Raw genomic sequence first — 17,924 nt, 5'->3', positions numbered from 1 at the left:
CTTCTGCTTCTGCTTCTGCTTCTGCTTCTGCTTCTGCTTCTGCTTCTGCTTCTGCTTCTGCTTCTGCTTCTGCTTCTGCTTCTGCTTCTGCTTCTGCTTCTGCTTCTTCTGGTCTCGGCTCTCGGTCTCCTCTTCTTGCTTTGTGTTGCATTGTTGACACGTCGTTCTTTTCGCATCTCGTGCAATCTTCACTCGTTTGACTAACAACTAACGTCAATCCAGTTTAGAAGACGGTCGGCGGCGTTGAACCCGAAACCTTGACGAGGTGAGTGCCCCCAGCCCGTGTTGTTTGCTGACAGTGTTTCTAGGTGGCAGCGGCCATAATTTAGGGCTGTCTGTCTTTTCATCCAAATATACTTATCGCAGGTAGGTGATCTCCTATGTCGCAACGTCTGTGTTGCCTCTTGTTTATGCTTTTGCCGCCTCCAAGTGGATCAACTCTACTTGCCTGTTTCAAGTGGAAACTTGTGTGTAAAATATGTATGGGTGGTTTCACTTCTATTCCGTATATGTCCGAGGACATACATGGCGGTAAAATATGTATATTTACATTTACCGAGTTAGAAAAGACTTCCAAGTAGCAGTTCTATGGAAGCAAACCCAGAGCGTCCTTGACAAGTTTTATGTGCAGATTGGTGAGCTGGAGTAACCGGGTACTAAAGTCCTGCAGTCCAACTTATACCTGAGTTACGTGTGGTTTCGTTTTTAATCCCCATATATATAAAATATATATAGCACTTTTATATAGTAGTAAACACTTAAGACCTAGCGTCTAAAAAAATATAGTACTAATAATAATAGAAAGAGAATATAGTACATTTATAGGTATATAGCTAAACCTTATACTATATAAATAAGGTTAGAAGGTATCACTCCTAATAATACTATATTAAAAAGTTAATAAAGTAATTATATAATAAGACTAAAATAATCTTAAAATAGCCCCTATAAAAAGAAGAATTTTATAATATAAGACTTAATAAGTTAATTTTTTCTATTAATATACTTATTATATAACTATTTAAATCTACTTTTATTAAATAAGTTAAATATATTATAATCCTTATTTTAAATATATAATTAATAGAATAATAATACTATAATAATAAACCTATTTAAAAACCTTTTATATAAATTCTATAAAAGATTAAAACTTTTAAAAAACTAAATAGAGTTTATTTACTATATATTAAATAAATACTATATAAAAAAAGTAAAAATTTAAATACTTAAAAATTAAATCTTTCTCCTTTAAATATACTACTTTATTATTAAGAATTTATTTATTTCTATATAATATATAAGGAATATAGTGAAAGAGAGAGCTTTATAAGGGAAGCTAATAACTCTATATATAGATAAATTTAAGGGTATATATTAAGTAATTATTAACTTTATACTTAAAATATAAGCTGATAATTAGTCTAAAAGCTAAGAAGATAATAAATAGATAAATAGTTAAATAAAAAATATAATGTGGCCGAAGCCATACCCGAGTTACAAACTTGGATTCTAGGCCTAACCAGTTAATTTCCCTGGCGTCTCTACCTTTGCATAGGGAAGGTGTTGTAGCCCAAGCCGTATCCAAACTCGTACCGTGGTGTGATGTATTTGGTGTCGGACCATCGATGATCTACGAGCACGCCCTCAAATAAAGTCCTCACAGTCGGCCGAGGTGCAGACCCCGCTGCGTAGTCCGACTCGTTCTCGGGTATGGGATATGTCGTTTTCCCGGATGGATTCACATCACCGTAGAGCACTTCGGCGATTGCGTTGCCGCCACCCTGGCGTGGGTTCGGGGTCGACACGGACGTAGATAAGTCCACTGAGACCTATGCGGCGAACTCGGCTGTCTGCCTCGTTGTTTCGGCAAAAGGCTGAGGCAACGTGACCACGGGACGTACTGTATTCTCTCTGTACTGTTATTGGCACTGTATTTTTTCTAAACGCTGGGTCTTGAGCGTTTATCACCGTATGAAGGCGCCATGTATGTCTTCGGATGCATGCGGAATAGAAGCGAAACCACTTAAAAAAGCATACAATGCCGATAATAGTGGTAATAAACAAAAGCGAATATTCACAAGGCAAGAAATAGACAGTATAACTATTGAATCCAGTATGGATCCTAGCGCGCGCTCTCTAGTGGGCCGTCCACCGGCATGGACGAATTGCACTCGTTCACTGAGTCACACATTGCGACTTTACTAAGCAGAAGGTTTTCAAGAAGCTTCCACCGACCTTGCATGACTCACTTGCATCTTCGCGAGCAAAGAATTCATTGGACCACGGCATGGATGTGGTCAGGGCTCTAGCTTGGTTGGCAGAACTTCCTCCTTCTCGTATTGCTTGGCGCTGAGGGGCATTACAAGCGCTCTATGCATCAGACCCCTGAAAGGACAACTGTTCGTGGATGACAACATAGATAAAGAATAGCATCAACCAATCTTCAAAGTCCAAAATCACAAAATCAGCACTGATCCTGACGCAATACAAGCAAAATACAATCGTCATGGGTTCCTTCGGCACAATCTATTCCTACCCAAATAACTGGAGGGTGTCGCGCGTAAGTCCGAAAGAAAGCACACGTTGAGTGATTATAGCAAACTGTGGCAGGTCCGTTCCTCTAATGTATCCCAGGCCCAAGTTGTTGCGGCTATCAATGGCTTGAAGATCGACGTTCCTGAGTTCCAATTCGGCCAGGCAAACAAGTCTGAAGATTTCCTCAGCAAGTTCCCGCTCGGCAAGGTCCCGGCATTCGAGGGAGCCGATGGTTTCACCCTGACTGAGGGCGCCGCGATTGCGACATACCTGGCCGGCAGTGGGCCCCGTGCTGAGCAACTCCTCGGCTCCGATATCAAGACCCAGGCCAAGATCGCCGAGTGGACGCTGTTCACCGAGACCGAGCTCGTGTCACACGCCACACCACCCTTGCTCATGATGATCAAGCTCGTGCCCTTCGACGGTTCGCGGTATGATTTCTCCGCATCAGCGTTCGAGCGTGCGCTGCAAAAGGTCGAGGCGGCTGCTAAAAGCGGCAAGAAGTACCTTGTTGGAGAGCAACTGACGCTGGCTGACCTGACTGTCTCGGCCGCACTGTTCTGGGCCAGCGGGTTCCTGCTAGACGCGCAGATGAGGAAGGCCGCGCCGGCCACGGTCGAATATCTCAAGGGGATTGCGACGACCCCCGAGTTTGCTAAGGTTTTTGGGGAGTACAAACCTTGTGAGACCCGGATCAAGGGCGCCGCATGAGATCTCGACCAAGACTTGCACGGGAGAAAAAGATCGCATCACCATGGTATACCAAACACTCCCAAATTCATTATTGATCAATGCTTTTCCCAAGCCATTTAGATGGAGTTATTGAGACTGGCCTAAAAGAAGACTGCTGTCATTAGTGGCTTTTTCCGTTTCCTGTTTGAACACTATGTGGTTTCGCTTCTATTCCGTATACGTCCGAGGACATACATGGCGCCTTCATACACTATCACATGTATTTCTGCCTGTGTCTTGAACCACCATTCCGGCTGAGGACCTACTTTGCATAATTATTAGGCCCGGCAGACTCAATGGGATAAGTACTCAGTTGATAATACCAGCTCGAGCCCAGAGTCCTAGTAGTTACCTGCATGTGTAGAAGTATTACTGCACTTAGGTACATGACGAATGGATCTTGTATTTTCCAAGCTGACCGGAGATTTGGCCGTGTGCTTACCGTACTATGAAGACCCAGGTGCCATGGACCACGATGTCACATAAAACCCCAAACATTTGTCTTGTACCTGAGTTTGTTGATCCCGAGCCAAGAAAACACTTGCATCGATAACACATTTGCCTCTGTTTGTGGTATCAATTCCTGCTTAGTTTCTGTTCATTAGTTACCTTACGCCCTCATGGACATGGTGGCTCGCCACCAGGCAAACTAATCATCCATTCCACAGCCCTCACGACCTGGTCCTCAAAGGGCACATACTTCTTACCCAGCAGCTCATCCTCCGCTCTAGTAGCGTCAAAATTGACCGTATGAGTCCGCACCTTGCCAGGGAAAGTCAGTTTCTTCGCAAGCTCGGGCAATCTCCGCTTGATGATCCCCTGCGCGTCCTCGATGCGTGCTCCATGAGGCGATTCTACTGCCATGACCCATACCTCAAGGTTGTTCCGGGACGGTAAGGGCACCGAGAGTGCCCTGACGTGGCCAAGCGCCACATCGTCGATCCAGACAAACTCACCACGAATAGGTGTCATCTGCTCTATGGGAACGCCCACTAATACCTGTCAGTTACGTACTGCGGAGTCATCCCCCGATATATCCTAAATTGCCCCAATAATGTCAAAGGCGGGGAGCCGCAGAAGGGGAAGACGCTACTTACAGACCGGGTTGATGACTTCACGCAGGTCGGCCATCACCCAGGACAGTGTGAGGTTGGCCGTCCCCATTGCCTCGGCTCTATTGGTGATGAACAGGCCTGGCCCTAGAACCCATCCAGGGCAAAGGAGTACAATTTGGAAATGTGACTCGGGGTTTGTGGCAGCGTATTCCCTCGCAAGGTTGCCGCTTGCAATCTTGGAGTCCACATATCGTTGGAACACGGGGGCATTGTCGTCCGGTCTTTCAGCCGGCAGAGGGAAGTATGTGGCCCCCGTCATCAAAGGCATTGTCTCGGAAGTCTCGCAGTTGGGGTGTGTGAATCTAGGGTCTCCCGGATTCACGAGCGATGCGATAGAACCGGTGATCACCACCCTCTTTACCAGGGGCTCGCACTCTGCGGCATTGAGGATGGCTTTTGTGCCGTCTTGTGCCGGCGTACGCATATCCATGGGTCGAGGAGGAACAGTAGGGATGGGAGAAGCCACATGAACGACTGCAGGACCGATAGTCAGCTATAAAAGTATCGAGGTAGTAGTCATATGCATATAGAAGTAAAGGGCCACAGCATGGGTGTGGTCTGCACCATGGCTTGCTGTTTGATTGGACCTTTGTATTAGGCCGTACGTGGAAGAGAACCTTCCTCGGACTCGGGGCTGTATTCAGAGGTGGCTCACTGTAACTACAGCCCATCACAACCTCAAGGAACGCATCTGGCTCGGAGATATCCGGTACAATGCTCCACTGGATTTGGCTGGACAACCGCTTGATGAGGGGGTGGGCTGTTGCCTTGTCGATGGCATCTTGCCTGCGGACGACCGCACGCACTTGGTACCCGGCTTTACAAAGGGCCACTAGTACTGCACTGCCCACAACCCCATTTCCACCAGTCAAGAGCACATGTTCGGGTGGTGACATTGTGGCAGGGCTATTATTTGTGTCTGTGTGTGTGGGGGGTTGGTATGTTTGAAAAATGTATTTCTTTTGTCAACTCGAGAAGGCTCTTCACCAGTCCCACCTCCTCTTTATAACCTTTTACAACCTCACAGTACTTACGGCTTGTTTGAAAACAGTACTTGCATTGGTCAATGGCATGGCTCATAGCCGGACTCTACAGCCATGTAGCATCCGCATAAGCTGACACCAAAACAATCGCTGCATGGGGAGGTGGTTTTACTTCCTTGTATCTATACACGCTGCAATCCAAAACCCCATTGATCACTTAGCTGGAAATGATCTTAATTGGCACGGTTTGTTAACTCGGAAACACGTATCACTATAAGCACTAGCTGGCCTACAGCTTGACAAGCATTAGCTCTTGGACTAACTGTAAGCCAGAAAGCATGTTCGTCCAGTCCATCAAAACTGTAGTGTAAGCCTTGCAACTCAGTAAACTGGATGGTTTCCTTTCATTGCTGCCGAGATTGGGTGCAGTGTGGTAAGAGCAGTGTCAGATATAAGCTGAGATTTCAACCTCGCAGTAACTGCCCCGGTGCGCAACCACGCGATGACCGATTCCTACTCTCAACGGCTTGCGTATTCAATCAATCTGTCTTGTCCTGAAGGTCGCCTGCCTGGTCCAAAGCCACACCACACCGTCTTGGGGTTGACCGGGACCTACCCAGGTACCGAGGTAGATATCTGCCGATTGTAAACCTGGTCCAACTGGATTCACATGCCAAGCCGCCCGGGCGTGACTTCAATAATCAGTCATATGGGGAAGCAATCTGATATTGCAGCTGACGTGTCTGCCGGGAAAGCCAGTAGTCTAAGACGGGATTAGTCGCAGAGAAGATGCGAATTGGGTGACAGTAGAGGCGGCCGCTCGGATAGGACGGCCGTGTCACAGCAGCACGACTTACTTCTTGCCTGCGTCTGTTGCGCAGCAGCAGAAGAACAGGGCGAGGGGCCAGCAAATGAAGGCAAGGCAAACTGCCACGACGAATCCGATCGTGGGACCTACGGTTGGAATTGGTGGGAAGGTCAGGCGTGATCACATGCGTCTCGGACCCTGCTTGAGCTCACCGATGAATTTGAAGTGACATGGGTTGTTTACTCCCGGTCCACACTGAATGCAGACCACCGGTAGCGGCAAGCAATCCATTGCACTGTTCTTTCGCGTGCCTCACTGGCGGGGAGAGGTGCTTTCCGACGCCCTGTAACGGTGAGATGAGACGTTGTAGTAAGGCCTGCCCCGCGAGAGAAGCCCGCGTATGCCAACAGCCTTTGGCTGACGTCAACCGTATCCTGCGGAAGCCCCCACTGCTCGTCACATGCATACATGCCTGCTTGCGGGGTCAGGGCCACCCGCTCTGCCCCCTTTGCCCCTTTACACAGCATCGAGCACACAGTCCGGTCAGGTGGAAGCAAGGCCCTGGGCCAGGCGTACAACACGATTGGCCGGTCGCATCTCCCAGGAGCAAGGAAGGGAGTGGCCTTGCTCCGGTGGTGAGACCTTCTGGCCTCGCCCATGCCAGACGTGTCCTCCTCACCTGCTGTAACTGCGGCTGGTCCTCTGCTTCTGCAACTTTTTCCTCACGCTGCCTTGGGAATCAAAGGATGACCTCACGCCCGCGGCTGTGCTGGCAGGCTCTCCGAGGCCGTGTTGCTCGGGCAGCCCAAATGTACCGGCCGGGAGGATCTCAAAATTGGCGTTCACCTTCCGCGCGCTAGTGTTGATGTACCTACAGCTCGTTTCTCCATCAGCGTCTGCATGCTCGGGCGGGCGGGAGAGACAAGCGTGATGATCCCTTACTTACGTATCACTGGGCCCAAAGGTGGGACTGGGCTGCGCCGCGAAACAGGCGCCGGCCCCAGGCCGAGGCTGCTGGTCGGAAGCATTCGACTGCGGGCGGGGCTGTTGGATGTAATTGGCGCTGCGGCTGCTGTTTGGGGGGTATCGCAGTGCAGTCGCCGCCGACGATCGTATGGCCGCGTCGTGCTGCTGTTGCTCGTGCATGGAGCTCCCGTCCTCCGAGGACGAATGACGTGCTTGGCCCTCGTGCGCCGAGGGCAAGTGGTGGGAGCGCCTACGGCCGAACGTCAGCTCGGATGCTGCGGTCAGGTCGCTGCTGGAGAAGACCGGGTGGTGTTCGAGCGGCGGCGGCTGCGGTTGCGGCTGCGGCTGCGACTGCGGCCCTGGCACGAACCCCTTGAGCTCCTCCACGCTTGTCGCAAACGACTCCACCGACGAGGTGCTCGAAACCCACGACGCCTTGCGCAGATGATGGCTTCGGGAAGTGGTCGCCGCCGGCCGCGATTGCTGCGTGCTTCTGACGGCAGTCGGTCCACACTTTGCAGCTCCTGCTGAGTTGTTGTTTGATATGCTGTAAAGACTCGACTTCCGCCCCGGAACCGACTCATTACTGGAAATCCCGCGTCTGGGCGCGGCTGATGCGGCAACTTGTGGGTAAAAACGTTGGGGTTTTCTCGCCTCGGCGTTGTTGCGGAACTCTCTGGCTTCTTGTCCGCCACCACGCTTACTCTGCTGCTGGACCCATAACTCGGACGAGGCCATCTTCTTGAGAGATCTCTGTATCCGGCCAAGAGGTCCTGCGTGCCCAGGCTGAGACTGGCCGGCAATGTCCTCCTCGCAAGCAATACTGTCCTGGAGCCGTCTATCTGCTTCGGAGTCATTGGGTCGAAGCTGTGCTTCACGAGGCGGCGGGCTCTCGGGCTTCTTTCCAGGCTGTGCAGAGTGCTTGAGGCTCTCCTTCTTGGCAATTCCACCAGCCCTGCCAGAAACTTTCCTGCTGGAAGTCCATTTCCTGTCCGGCGGCCGTGTCGCCATGGACACCATCCTCACAACCCAAACGCCGTCTGCCTCGGCGCCTGACTCGATGGCCTTGACTCCAAACGGAATCTCTCTCTCCAGCCGAGACCTGCGTGTATCAGCTGAAAGTCCAGGCCTGTGTATCTGGGGAGTGCGCTCTTGTTTCTCGGCGTCGAGCTGCTCGATTCTCTCCATGTGGCGATTCGTCCACCACAGCTTCACCAGGCCGATCAGAAACACGAGGGCAATACCCATGGCCAGGACGAAGGTCATCTGCTGCCATAGCTCCCAGGATGCGAAGAAGGTCCGGCTTGCCATGGTATGATATCGAGCGAGTCCACACGGGACAAGAAAGGCACGAGCGCAACGCCTGTGGGGAGCGGGTGTGGGCGTTTATTGTGTTACGACACCTATGGGCCGGAAGTCGAGCAGTCTCCTGTTCCCTGGTCCACAAGAAAACTCATGAGTTCGGGTCTCCTGGTATGACCCGTCTGCGACTGCAACGAGACAGTTGGCCACACAAGCTGCTGTGGCCCCAATGCCTGCACATACGACGGGCGAATAGAAGGGGACGGTGGTGCGGACTGGCAGACTGGGAGGCTGGGAGACTGGGACACTGGCCAACACGACCTGGGTTGCGGGACAAAGAAAAATAAGCAAAAGGGTATTGTCCCGAAATGAGGGCAGTCGGAGCAAACGGCAGGCTCGGAGAGACGAGGACCAGAGGCAGTGGCAGCCCAGCAGCCCCGGCCGGGGCTGGCCTGGCCTGTGAGACAATGACGCGGATACGCACAGGACGAGGGCCCAATTGACCCACAATATTGGAAGAAATGAGGTAGGTAAGGGGGGGGGCACCGATCGCTCCCAGATGAGCACAGTCTGAGATGGGCGATGGGCGGCCCGACTTGTGCTGTGGTTTCTTGCTATTACTGAGAGAATCACCCTGGCCCGTCTCAGTGAAGTTGTATTTTAGACTGCGGCGTCTACCTGGACTAGGTCCCTACCTAGGTACCTAGGTAGGTACTTGGTAGGGTAGGCTGGGAGTCACCTGCCAGGCTGGTGCTGTTGGGCAAGCGTGGGACCAATGTTGCGGCGGCCAATCAAGTTGGATCAGGTAGGCGAAAGAAGCAAGTGGTGATGTGCTGACCGGTTGGTTCTCGTCAGTACGCTGCCAAGGTGACCCTGCCCTTCACGTCACCTACCGTGCTGCCGTGTCCGTTTGTAGATGGGTGTCGGCCTTTTTAGGCTTCATGTCCTTGGGCTTCGTTCTTTTGGATGAGCCATCATGCCCTTGTTCCTACTTCGTCAGGGGCATACCCAGTGTTTATCGCCCCTTCCACCGTGCTTGCAGCCATCGCAGACCCGCCGCATTCCCATTAAACCGCGACCATTTACCGGCACAAGGAACGATTCAAACCAGCTCTTCTATCCTGTTACAACAATGCATCTGAGCTCGTATGTCTACGAGCCCCGGGTATCTTCTCTATCCGCTCCAGGCTAAGAGCTCTCACGACCATGACGATCAGCAAGTTGCAGCCGTGCGGCGCGCCCCCAACCAGGTGTCAGCACCTCTGCCAGTTGGCGACTCCCACCGCCAGGCTGGGCGTTGCTTGAGGTGCGCGGGCGAGCATGCCCCCGTTGACTGACATCGCTCTTGCAGAGCCTAACCGTCGATAAATGCCTCGTTTCGAGCCTGCTGATGTTTTTGGTCTGGGTGATTTGCAATGAGGCGCTACGTCAAACCAACAGTCAGTCTGCCTGCGAACTCCTGAACAACCCCCGTCCGCTCGAGCATGTGCAAGGGTTCAATCGAATACATACCACCAGATTCCGCAGCAAACACGCAATCGTCACCTTGCCGACCGAGGGAACATAGATGGATGCCTTCTCCTTGACCGCTGGGCCGTCGAAGTTGCGGAAGGACGAGAAGTTGATGCACACAGCACCATCCCGGATCAGATCGATCGGCAGCTTGTAGCTCTCAACGGGCACACCCCCGATCACGACGTCGCTTATGGGGAGAACATTCTTCAAGTCCCAGCCATCCTTGTCCTCAACCTGGTGGCGGTGGCTTTTGATTCCCTGACCGCGCGTGAACAGCTGCACACCGGTGATGTCTACTGAGTATACCTGCGCGCCATCATTTGCTAGCAGCGCAGCAAGGGGCCGGCCGTTGACCTCGGATCGGTTGATGACAGTTATGGTCTTGCCGTACAGCCTGTTACCTTCGGCCAGGATCGGGTTGTAGATGTGCAGGTGCTCCAGGATCTTGAGGACGGCGAGTGGCGTGCAGGGCAGGATGGACTTCTTGAGGTTCGTCGGGGGGTCTAGGTACCGCACGTTGTGGTACATGTTGCTCAAGTGCTTGAAGCAGAGGCCCTCAACGTCCTTCTCCAGTGCCACCGTCTCCTTGATGTAATTGTCCTTGGCCACGTTGTCGGGCCATATCGGGTAGTAAACGAGGATCCCGTTGACCTTGTCGTCCTCGTTGGCGGTGCGGACCTCGTGCTCTAGGGCTTCTTTGTCGATACGTCGCAGGTCGAAGGTGAAACCGCTGTTGTGATCGAGTCAGCGGCTGTGCAACAGCCCGTGATGGGCAGCCGGCCCCCGCCTGGTTGCTACAGGGTCGGGCCCAGCCTCGCGCAGCAGGAAAGCCAAGGAGCAACACATACTTTTCCTCGCAGGTCTTCTGCGAGTATTCCGCATACTTGACTGCGGCCTCGTCGTCGTTGGCCAGGAAGGCCACGAGCCGGGGCTTCCCGTTGCCAATAGAGGCAAGGGTCTCCTGGGCCTCCTGGAGCAGCTTCCTTGCTATGGTGTCTGCAAGAATGACCTTGCAGGTTTTGGGGGGCGCCGCCATGGTCTGGGGACAGGAGTGCGTCAGCAGTCGAGAGCAGCAAAGAGTGGCTGCCGATGTCATCGTGAAGTGGTCTGTGGGGGGTGGGATGGCGACGGCCATGGCTTCCCTGGGGAGGTGTGGTTCATATACGGGTTGATGTCGTATGACACAGGCCATTCTGGGTACAGGGCAATAACAAGCTTGCCTCCACCGGTGTCGAATTTGAGACGGCCGAAGTGGATTCACTTACACAACCCGAAGCGGAGCGGGACGCAGGTGACGAGACCTGGCTTGGGCAGGTAGGTATTATTATACTCGGTCCGGAGGGCAGGACGGCAGCACAGATGGCTCGAGACCCCTTCTTCTCCCTCCTTCTTGGACTTGCCCGGCCGTCGGATGCCTGAGATGCCCACCTTCGCTTTTGAGAAGGGGGGGGTGACAAATTAATGGACTGGTCGTCTAGTAGCTCAGGGGGAGGCGCATGGACGGTCTGCCAGTTGACCACGCCAGAACAATCGGAGACGATGAGGAAGAAGATCCGTGCCTGGAGCCATGCTGGCGCCAAAAATTCCTCGAGCCCAAATTCTTTCCCATGACTCTTGCGCCGACGGTACCTTGGAGGGGCTGGCCCCTTATCGATTCTCCGATAAACAGGAGTCATAGCAGAAATTGCAGGCCCTGAGCGCTGCCCCTCTTACCGGGGACAGTATAGCGGCGGCTCAGTAGCGCAGGTGGCAGGGGCTGCCGTGCCCAGGGCGGCTCACCGCCTACGATAACAGGCAGTAGCCATCCCATCCTTGCGCCCGCCCCCCGGAGCTGGCAGAACTCCCGCCGCTGCCGGGACTTTGGCCAATGCGCGCCGACTGGTGAGCAAACCGACCGCTCGCCTGGTTCCTGTAGCTGCGCGACGACAATATCTCTGGTCTCATTCACTTTTCTGCATTGTGCACGGTCGCCCAAAATCGTCCGAAGGGTCTTTTCTTAGCACTTCAGGTTGAGCCACAAGACGAGAACCAGTATGTCGGCCCACTTGGAGGAGCTTGCCGTGCGCTTCGTCGAACGAGATGGCCTCTCTTTGGAGGACCAGCAGAAGATCGCTGCAGATGCGGCTGACTGTGTGTTGGGTTCCTGTCAAAGACAACAACCTCCCGCCTTCGTCACGAACTGGAGTTGACCATGGTCACAGATGTCTTGGACCCGGCGAAGCATGGCTTTCCCCAGGAGCAAACCGTGCTGGCTTTGGTCAAATCAATACATCGCTGGATCGCCTCCGGGGACGGAGAGCAGCCGTCAGACTTCGCAGAGAGGAACAGGGAGAAACATGCCAGGGGTATGTCGAGCTTGGCGTTCTCATTCAACACAAATGCCTACGCAGTGCAGACGTTGATACCTCGCAGGTCTGAGATACTTGGCCATGACTTTGACTGCTCTGCCAAAGGACTTTTTGCAGTCAACCCACAGTAAGCATGCTCTGCCATGTGGATTCTACAACCCAGCAATACATACTAAATGCATCAATTAGTCAAAATGCTCTCAAATTTCTTCAGCTCGATATTCCAGCAGCAAGATCCAGCGGGTCTCTCAGCAGCTGCCGACGCTTTGCTGGTCCTGATCACAAGAAGCAACTTCCCGCCCTCGTCTGCGGACGACATACTCACGAGCCTTGGGGACATGGAACCCGAGAACTACACAAAGCAGCTTGCCAAGACTCGACTGCAGATTCTTCGGATTGTCCAAACCCTGCTTCTCAACGACAAAAGCGCACGAGTTCTCCAGAAGCGCTATGAAGGCGCCACATTCTTGTTGCGGATTTTGCCCTTAGCCCAAAAGGAGAGGGATCCTGTCAACCTGCTAGAGTGGTTCCAGACACTAGAGACAGTCTTGAAGAACAACGAGATCTCTTCCGAGGTCTCACTTGCCGCCTTCGAATCGTTCTCCCCATTCTTTCCCATCTCCATCCGCAAGTCCACGGCTGGTGGACCAGAGACCACGGAAGACGAGCTGAAGGAGGCTTTGAGGACTTGTTTTGCGTCAAACGGGCGTCTGGCACAACACACATTTTCGTTCTTGTTGGAGAAGCTTGACGACGGCGGAAGCCTGACTGCGTCAGCCAAGGTGAGTTTCGCTAATCGGCGTTTTCGTATGCGAGGAGCTTTGCTTCGATTTCCAGCATACACCCGATCGAGATCTCTCGTGCTGACGGAATAGCTCGATATCCTCCGAACGATCAGGGCATGCGTGTCCAGCTACGAGCCGGTTGACACCACGCTGGTGCCTTATGTCACAAAGCTGTGGTCCTCTCTAAAGTACGAAGTCCGAAACGGAGAGGTACCAGAGGCGATTCAGGAGACGCTATCCATTTTTGAGTGTCTCACGGGCCGACTGTCGGAGCTCGATGACTCCGACGCAGCCCTTGCGGAGTTCCTCTCGCTGGCCTGGAGAGACACTGCCGATGACCTCGAGAATCCCACCTACACAGAGCAGGCTGGTTCAATCCTGGTCAGCGTGGCGGGCGGCAGCGTGCTGGCCTTTTGCCGCACCAACCCCCGTCTGCTCGAGGTTGTAAGACGGAATATCGGGCAGCCGAAATCGTCAACTCATACCAAAACCCTTCTTGGGCTGCTCAACAATCTGGTTCGGACCCACCGAAGACTGACAGCCAAGGCGGACACGTGGTCCGAGCATGACATGCGCGCTTTCGATGCTGACGGTTTTGAGATTCCTGTAGCCGTGGTCGACGACATATACTTCAAAGTTTTTCGAGAAAATGTCACTGAAAATCCCAGCAAAGAACAAGTCGAAATCGCCAAGGAAATTGTCAGTGGCCTTTCTCTGTTAGTTGAGGTGCAACGGCTTCGGTCGGATTTCACAACGACTGCAGCTTACAAGGAAGACACACTGAGGGAAATCTGTACAGCTCTGTCGTATCGGGCCATCAATTCTTTTAATGTCTCGTCAGTAGCCTCAGCAGATCTATACACCGTCGATATTTCTGCTGTTGTGGCTCTCAAGACCATCGTCAAGGTGTTCCCAGAGGGTTATGCCAAGATCCTTTCCGGCCTAGTGGGTGAGGTTCAAAAGAGGACCTGGAAAGGGACGGGATCGGATCGTACCTTCAACGATTTGCACAGCATGTGCCAACGCATAGCTTACATTGGCTGTGCTGACTTACCTACATCCGGAAACCCTATTGCCAACTTCGCGTTGTTTGCGGGCACATTGCTCAAAATTCTGAGTGTTCTGTTCAATGCCGAAGCCAGCATCAGGTTTTCTTCAGTCGTCGCTGATGCTCTCGCCACCGGAATGGTTTACTTTATCAAGGTCATCGAAGAAAAGGGCCTTAAACAGAAAGAGACCGTCCTAGACACCCGGAAGATCGGCGACCTCGAGAGCTTATTGCACGCCGAGATACCAGATTTTCCGAAGTTGCGTTACAAACAGGTCAACCCCTATGACCCAATTCCTTCAGCAAAGGCTATCAAGACCGCCAAACATTCTGTCTTCGCAAGCTTCCAAGTCGTGGGTGTGTATGTTGTGTCTGAGCTGTATCAACACGCCACGTCTCTATCGCTGCCTGCAGACAGCAGGATACCGCTGTTACACCTCAGCGATGCACTTCGTTCAGCGCAGAACATTGACGAGAACAGCCCGCGTGCAAGTGGAAATCTTGCTGCGTATCTCAGCGAGTTGGGACGAGCGGCTTGTCTCGTGCTCCGAGAGCTCAGCGCCACCGCGCAGATAAGTTTGGACTTAGACAACAGAGTTTTTGGTTGCTTCAACCATGTGCGCTGGCGGAGCTACGAAATGCCCCTGGTCAGACTGCACGACATGGAGCTTTACACACTATCTCGCGGCATCGCGGAGGCGATGCACTTCTCGACAGTGATGACACTAGTAAGTGGGAATGGGTCCAAACTAGATCCCCCCCCCCCCCAAGCTTTGACATGTGGAGTGCGGCTCCTGACATCCCTTTGCTGCCAGGCGGATATTAATTTCCTCAACCTTCTCACTGGCAACCTCGATGACCCCGTAGAAACCAGCCCCCGGGTGGAAGCTATCCAGGATTATGTGGCCTTCCTGCTCGCCAACAAGTTTAATGATCGAGCCGGTGGAGGACTCCGCGAAACATCGGTGCCAAACCAGGCCGTGTGGACCACGGTACTTGAGAGGATCGAGCAAGGCCTGAAGCAGCCCGAGTCCCTGGAGTTGAAAGAAGTCTGCCGCTTTGCAGCCATCCTCGCAGGAGCTTATGCTCGTCGTGATCTTCCTGCAGCCGCACTCGCCTCGACTGTGAGCCATGCAGCAGCCAAGTCGGGCACAGGAATGGGGCCTTACGTTGCGCGCATCCTGTCGCAGCTCTTCTCCTCACCCAAAAAGGGCCTCCTCGACCCGGCAAATCACACTATACAGAAGCCGCTCTACCTACAGTGGGCCTTCCAGCAGCTGGTCCAACCGGTCCTGCGGCTCTCGTACCCGCTGTCACGCGATGATACGAGCGTCGTGTACTCCATCTACGTCCTTCATGCTGTCAAAAGCCTGAGACTGAGCCACTACGCCGACGACGCCCCGGTCGTCGTCCGCATAGTCCTTGCTGCCATGCAGAAGGCTACCAACAGCTACGATGTCGAGGCTGCCTGCGGGATATCCCTCCATATTCTTGCAGGTGACCCAGCCTTGTTCAGGCCGCACGTTGCCTCGCTCGTCAAGGCGGCCAAGAGCGTCTACGACCGGTCATTTCCTGTTCCAGCTGTCCACAACCGGACTTTGACCGTTCAGGATGACAAGGACTGGCTTGTCGACAAGGACCAGGACACGCAAGGGGGCCGCTTTAGGTATGCCGGTGACAGAGAGAAGATCCGCAGGATGGCGCTGAGGACCCTCGAGGTGCTCCCGGCGCAGCTGGATGAGAACGACTTGCGGGCGTATGCCGATGAGGTGCGTGCACAATTATGTGTGGCTCTTGGCGACCGGGTGAGAGATGTCCGCCGCGCTGCAGAGGCTGCACAGTCCGCTTGGTCCAGGATCTCGACATGAGCCCTGTGAGACTGACGTGTCGATGTCTCCTCCCGGACATAATCCACCTGACTCGATCGGGGCTTCGACCGGGGCTAGCGCGAGCAAGTCAACATTTTCCATCACCCTTAGACAGCTCGGGTGCCTCCGTCAGGTACTTCTTCGGCTCGGGCGACAGCCGTCAGACCTCGCTCAGGGGACTTTCAAGAGCGCACAAGCTGCCATGAGCGACGGGGCTGTCACGAGGGCGCTGTTGCTGGGAAAATGAACGGAGACTCCCCGACCAGCGACAGTTTAGTCGACACGACCCAAGTCCAACGAATCGACCACACTGAACTCGTTGCCACAGAAAAGGTGAGGCTGATATTGGACAGTGTTTTCAGGCCCTTCAAGCACCCGGATGCCTTCTAGGGCCTAGAGTCAACTTGGTGGTTTTCTTAAGATTATAAGAGTAGATACCCTGGGCTACACAGAACACCACACACATCGTTGAGACAAAAAAATTAAGAATGGCCGAGAAACAGTGACGAAGACCACACCCCCCCATGGACGGACAACAGATCAGAAATAAAGCATTGCCGCCAGTGCCAAAGGCCATCTTTGAATATCACTACCCGCAGTATATAACGCATGGGTGAAGGGGATGGGACAGAGTAACTTGTGTCAAAATTGGAAACCATGTGAGCTGCACGTTATGGTTATGATTGCGGTTGGGGCAGAGGTAGTACTTGGCCACAGTGGTGGGTCTCGGTTCACAACAAGAGAAACAGAATTGAAAGGCTGGGCATCTGGTTTAAGTAAGTGGATTGAACAGCCCCGTACTGTGACCTTCTATTTGTGGACGGCTTGTCAAGTCTCTCCCATGCTGTTACCAGGCACACGTGGATTTATTCTTTTGAGAACCAGCCAAATATCTCCAGGCAGCGCCATGCTCGAAGTTCCTCCGGCTGCGCTACGCTTTCCGCCTCTTGCCTCCCTTCCTGGCGCTCGACCCAGTAGCCTCAGCCGTGTCGTCAGGCGATGCCCCCGCAGCAGCCAACATGGCACTCAGCTCCTCCTCTGTGTACTGTGATGCTGGCTCGCTGGCTGGGACGTTGGCCCTCTTAGGGTCCAGGCTGCCGATCATAGGAACGGTGGAGGCAAGCATGGCCTGGAAAGGAGTCACGACGAAGCGGCCGGCGGCGTCGAACCACTCTGTGAATGCGCGGGATAGGTTGATTGTGGTGGGGCTACCGGTCTTGGGAGTGATGGTGACGGCCAGGTTATAGACGGGGATGTTCTTCTTGGTGTGAGTCGCGATCGTGATCTGCTTGTTCCGCGCGGCGCCGGTCAGTCATTCCTCCCCTGCCTTTTCGGTCAGGAAAACATGTATTTACCGTCTCTCCGTTCGGCGCGGTGCCCACGTATACGATGCCCTTCTCCTTGAGCCACATCCACAGGGTCAGGGCTGTATTCAGCAGCGAGTAAACAGCGACCGCGCCGGCCGTGTAGTACTTTGTGCTTTCGAAGCCAAGCTTGTAGTCCCAGAGGAAACATGCTGCGGCCACGAGGAAAGCCGAGTACCCCAAGGCCAGTCTCACGTCCGTCAGGGTGTGCGACTGCTTCAGTCCCAGGCTGTTCAGGTAGTTGGGCAGCGCATCGTCGGAGGTGTTCTTCAAGTCTGCGAGGTTATAGAGTGTGATCTTTTCGGCGGAGACAGCCATATTGTATGGATTGTTCTGCTGTTCGCGGATGCTGCTGCCGCGGTCTAGCTCCGAGTGTGCGAGCAAGGTTGGAGGCAGTCTAACTTGGAGCAACACACAAGTGGACAGGTGGTGTCGAGCTTTGGGGGTCTTGGTCAGACGGTGATCTACCGACCTGCTGTGCAAGCTGTGGTACTGAGGTGTCCTTCTCGGGAAGCTCGAACAGGGGTCTGTCATGTACACGTGTAGGCGAGT

At 53.4% G+C, this 17,924-nt stretch overlaps 6 protein-coding genes across 6 annotated transcripts; 2 read left to right on the top strand and 4 right to left on the bottom strand.

The window, feature by feature from the left end:
• Positions 1-2,299: 2,299 nt before the first annotated feature.
• On the top strand, positions 2,300-3,394 carry KVR01_011020 (uncharacterized protein). The gene is made up of 2 exons (XM_044793655.1): positions 2,300-2,563; positions 2,638-3,394. Exons 1-2 carry the CDS (start codon positions 2,510-2,512, stop codon positions 3,247-3,249), a joined length of 666 nt encoding a protein of 221 aa, XP_044640167.1. The 5' UTR covers positions 2,300-2,509; the 3' UTR covers positions 3,250-3,394.
• A 494-nt stretch (positions 3,395-3,888) lies between these two features.
• Positions 3,889-5,281, bottom strand: KVR01_011019 (uncharacterized protein; the record flags this gene model as incomplete). The annotated part of the gene is made up of 3 exons (XM_044785506.1): positions 3,889-4,269; positions 4,372-4,859; positions 5,041-5,281. The coding sequence occupies 3 exons, from the start codon at positions 5,279-5,281 to the stop codon at positions 3,889-3,891; spliced, it is 1,110 nt and encodes a 369-aa protein (XP_044640166.1).
• Positions 5,282-6,851: 1,570 nt separating this feature from the next.
• Positions 6,852-8,453, bottom strand: KVR01_011141 (uncharacterized protein; the record flags this gene model as incomplete). The annotated part of the gene is made up of 2 exons (XM_044792906.1): positions 6,852-7,047; positions 7,123-8,453. 2 exons carry the CDS (start codon positions 8,451-8,453, stop codon positions 6,852-6,854), a joined length of 1,527 nt encoding a protein of 508 aa, XP_044640288.1.
• A 1,345-nt stretch (positions 8,454-9,798) lies between these two features.
• KVR01_011110 (methylenetetrahydrofolate dehydrogenase (NAD(+))) lies at positions 9,799-10,995 on the bottom strand (the record flags this gene model as incomplete). The annotated part of the gene is made up of 3 exons (XM_044791238.1): positions 9,799-9,867; positions 9,957-10,689; positions 10,808-10,995. 3 exons carry the CDS (start codon positions 10,993-10,995, stop codon positions 9,799-9,801), a joined length of 990 nt encoding a protein of 329 aa, XP_044640257.1.
• Positions 10,996-11,838: 843 nt separating this feature from the next.
• Positions 11,839-17,903, top strand: KVR01_010742 (uncharacterized protein). The gene is made up of 6 exons (XM_044785316.1): positions 11,839-12,089; positions 12,161-12,304; positions 12,372-12,434; positions 12,497-13,089; positions 13,183-14,868; positions 14,956-17,903. Exons 1-6 carry the CDS (start codon positions 11,993-11,995, stop codon positions 16,006-16,008), a joined length of 3,636 nt encoding a protein of 1,211 aa, XP_044639889.1. The 5' UTR covers positions 11,839-11,992; the 3' UTR covers positions 16,009-17,903.
• Positions 16,775-17,903, bottom strand: KVR01_010889 (signal peptidase complex subunit SPC2). The gene is made up of 2 exons (XM_044783208.1): positions 17,364-17,903; positions 16,775-17,293 (listed from the first exon to the last, which is right to left on the bottom strand). The coding sequence occupies exons 1-2, from the start codon at positions 17,688-17,690 to the stop codon at positions 16,940-16,942; spliced, it is 681 nt and encodes a 226-aa protein (XP_044640036.1). The 5' UTR covers positions 17,691-17,903; the 3' UTR covers positions 16,775-16,939.
• Positions 17,904-17,924: the final 21 nt, after the last annotated feature.

This window comes from Diaporthe batatas, assembly GCF_019321695.1.
Source record: "Diaporthe batatas strain CRI 302-4 chromosome Unknown Contig00014, whole genome shotgun sequence".
NCBI lineage: Eukaryota > Fungi > Ascomycota > Sordariomycetes > Diaporthales > Diaporthaceae > Diaporthe > Diaporthe batatas.
The sequence above is the reverse complement of the archived record's forward strand: the minus strand, read 5'-3'. Positions and strand labels throughout refer to the sequence as shown.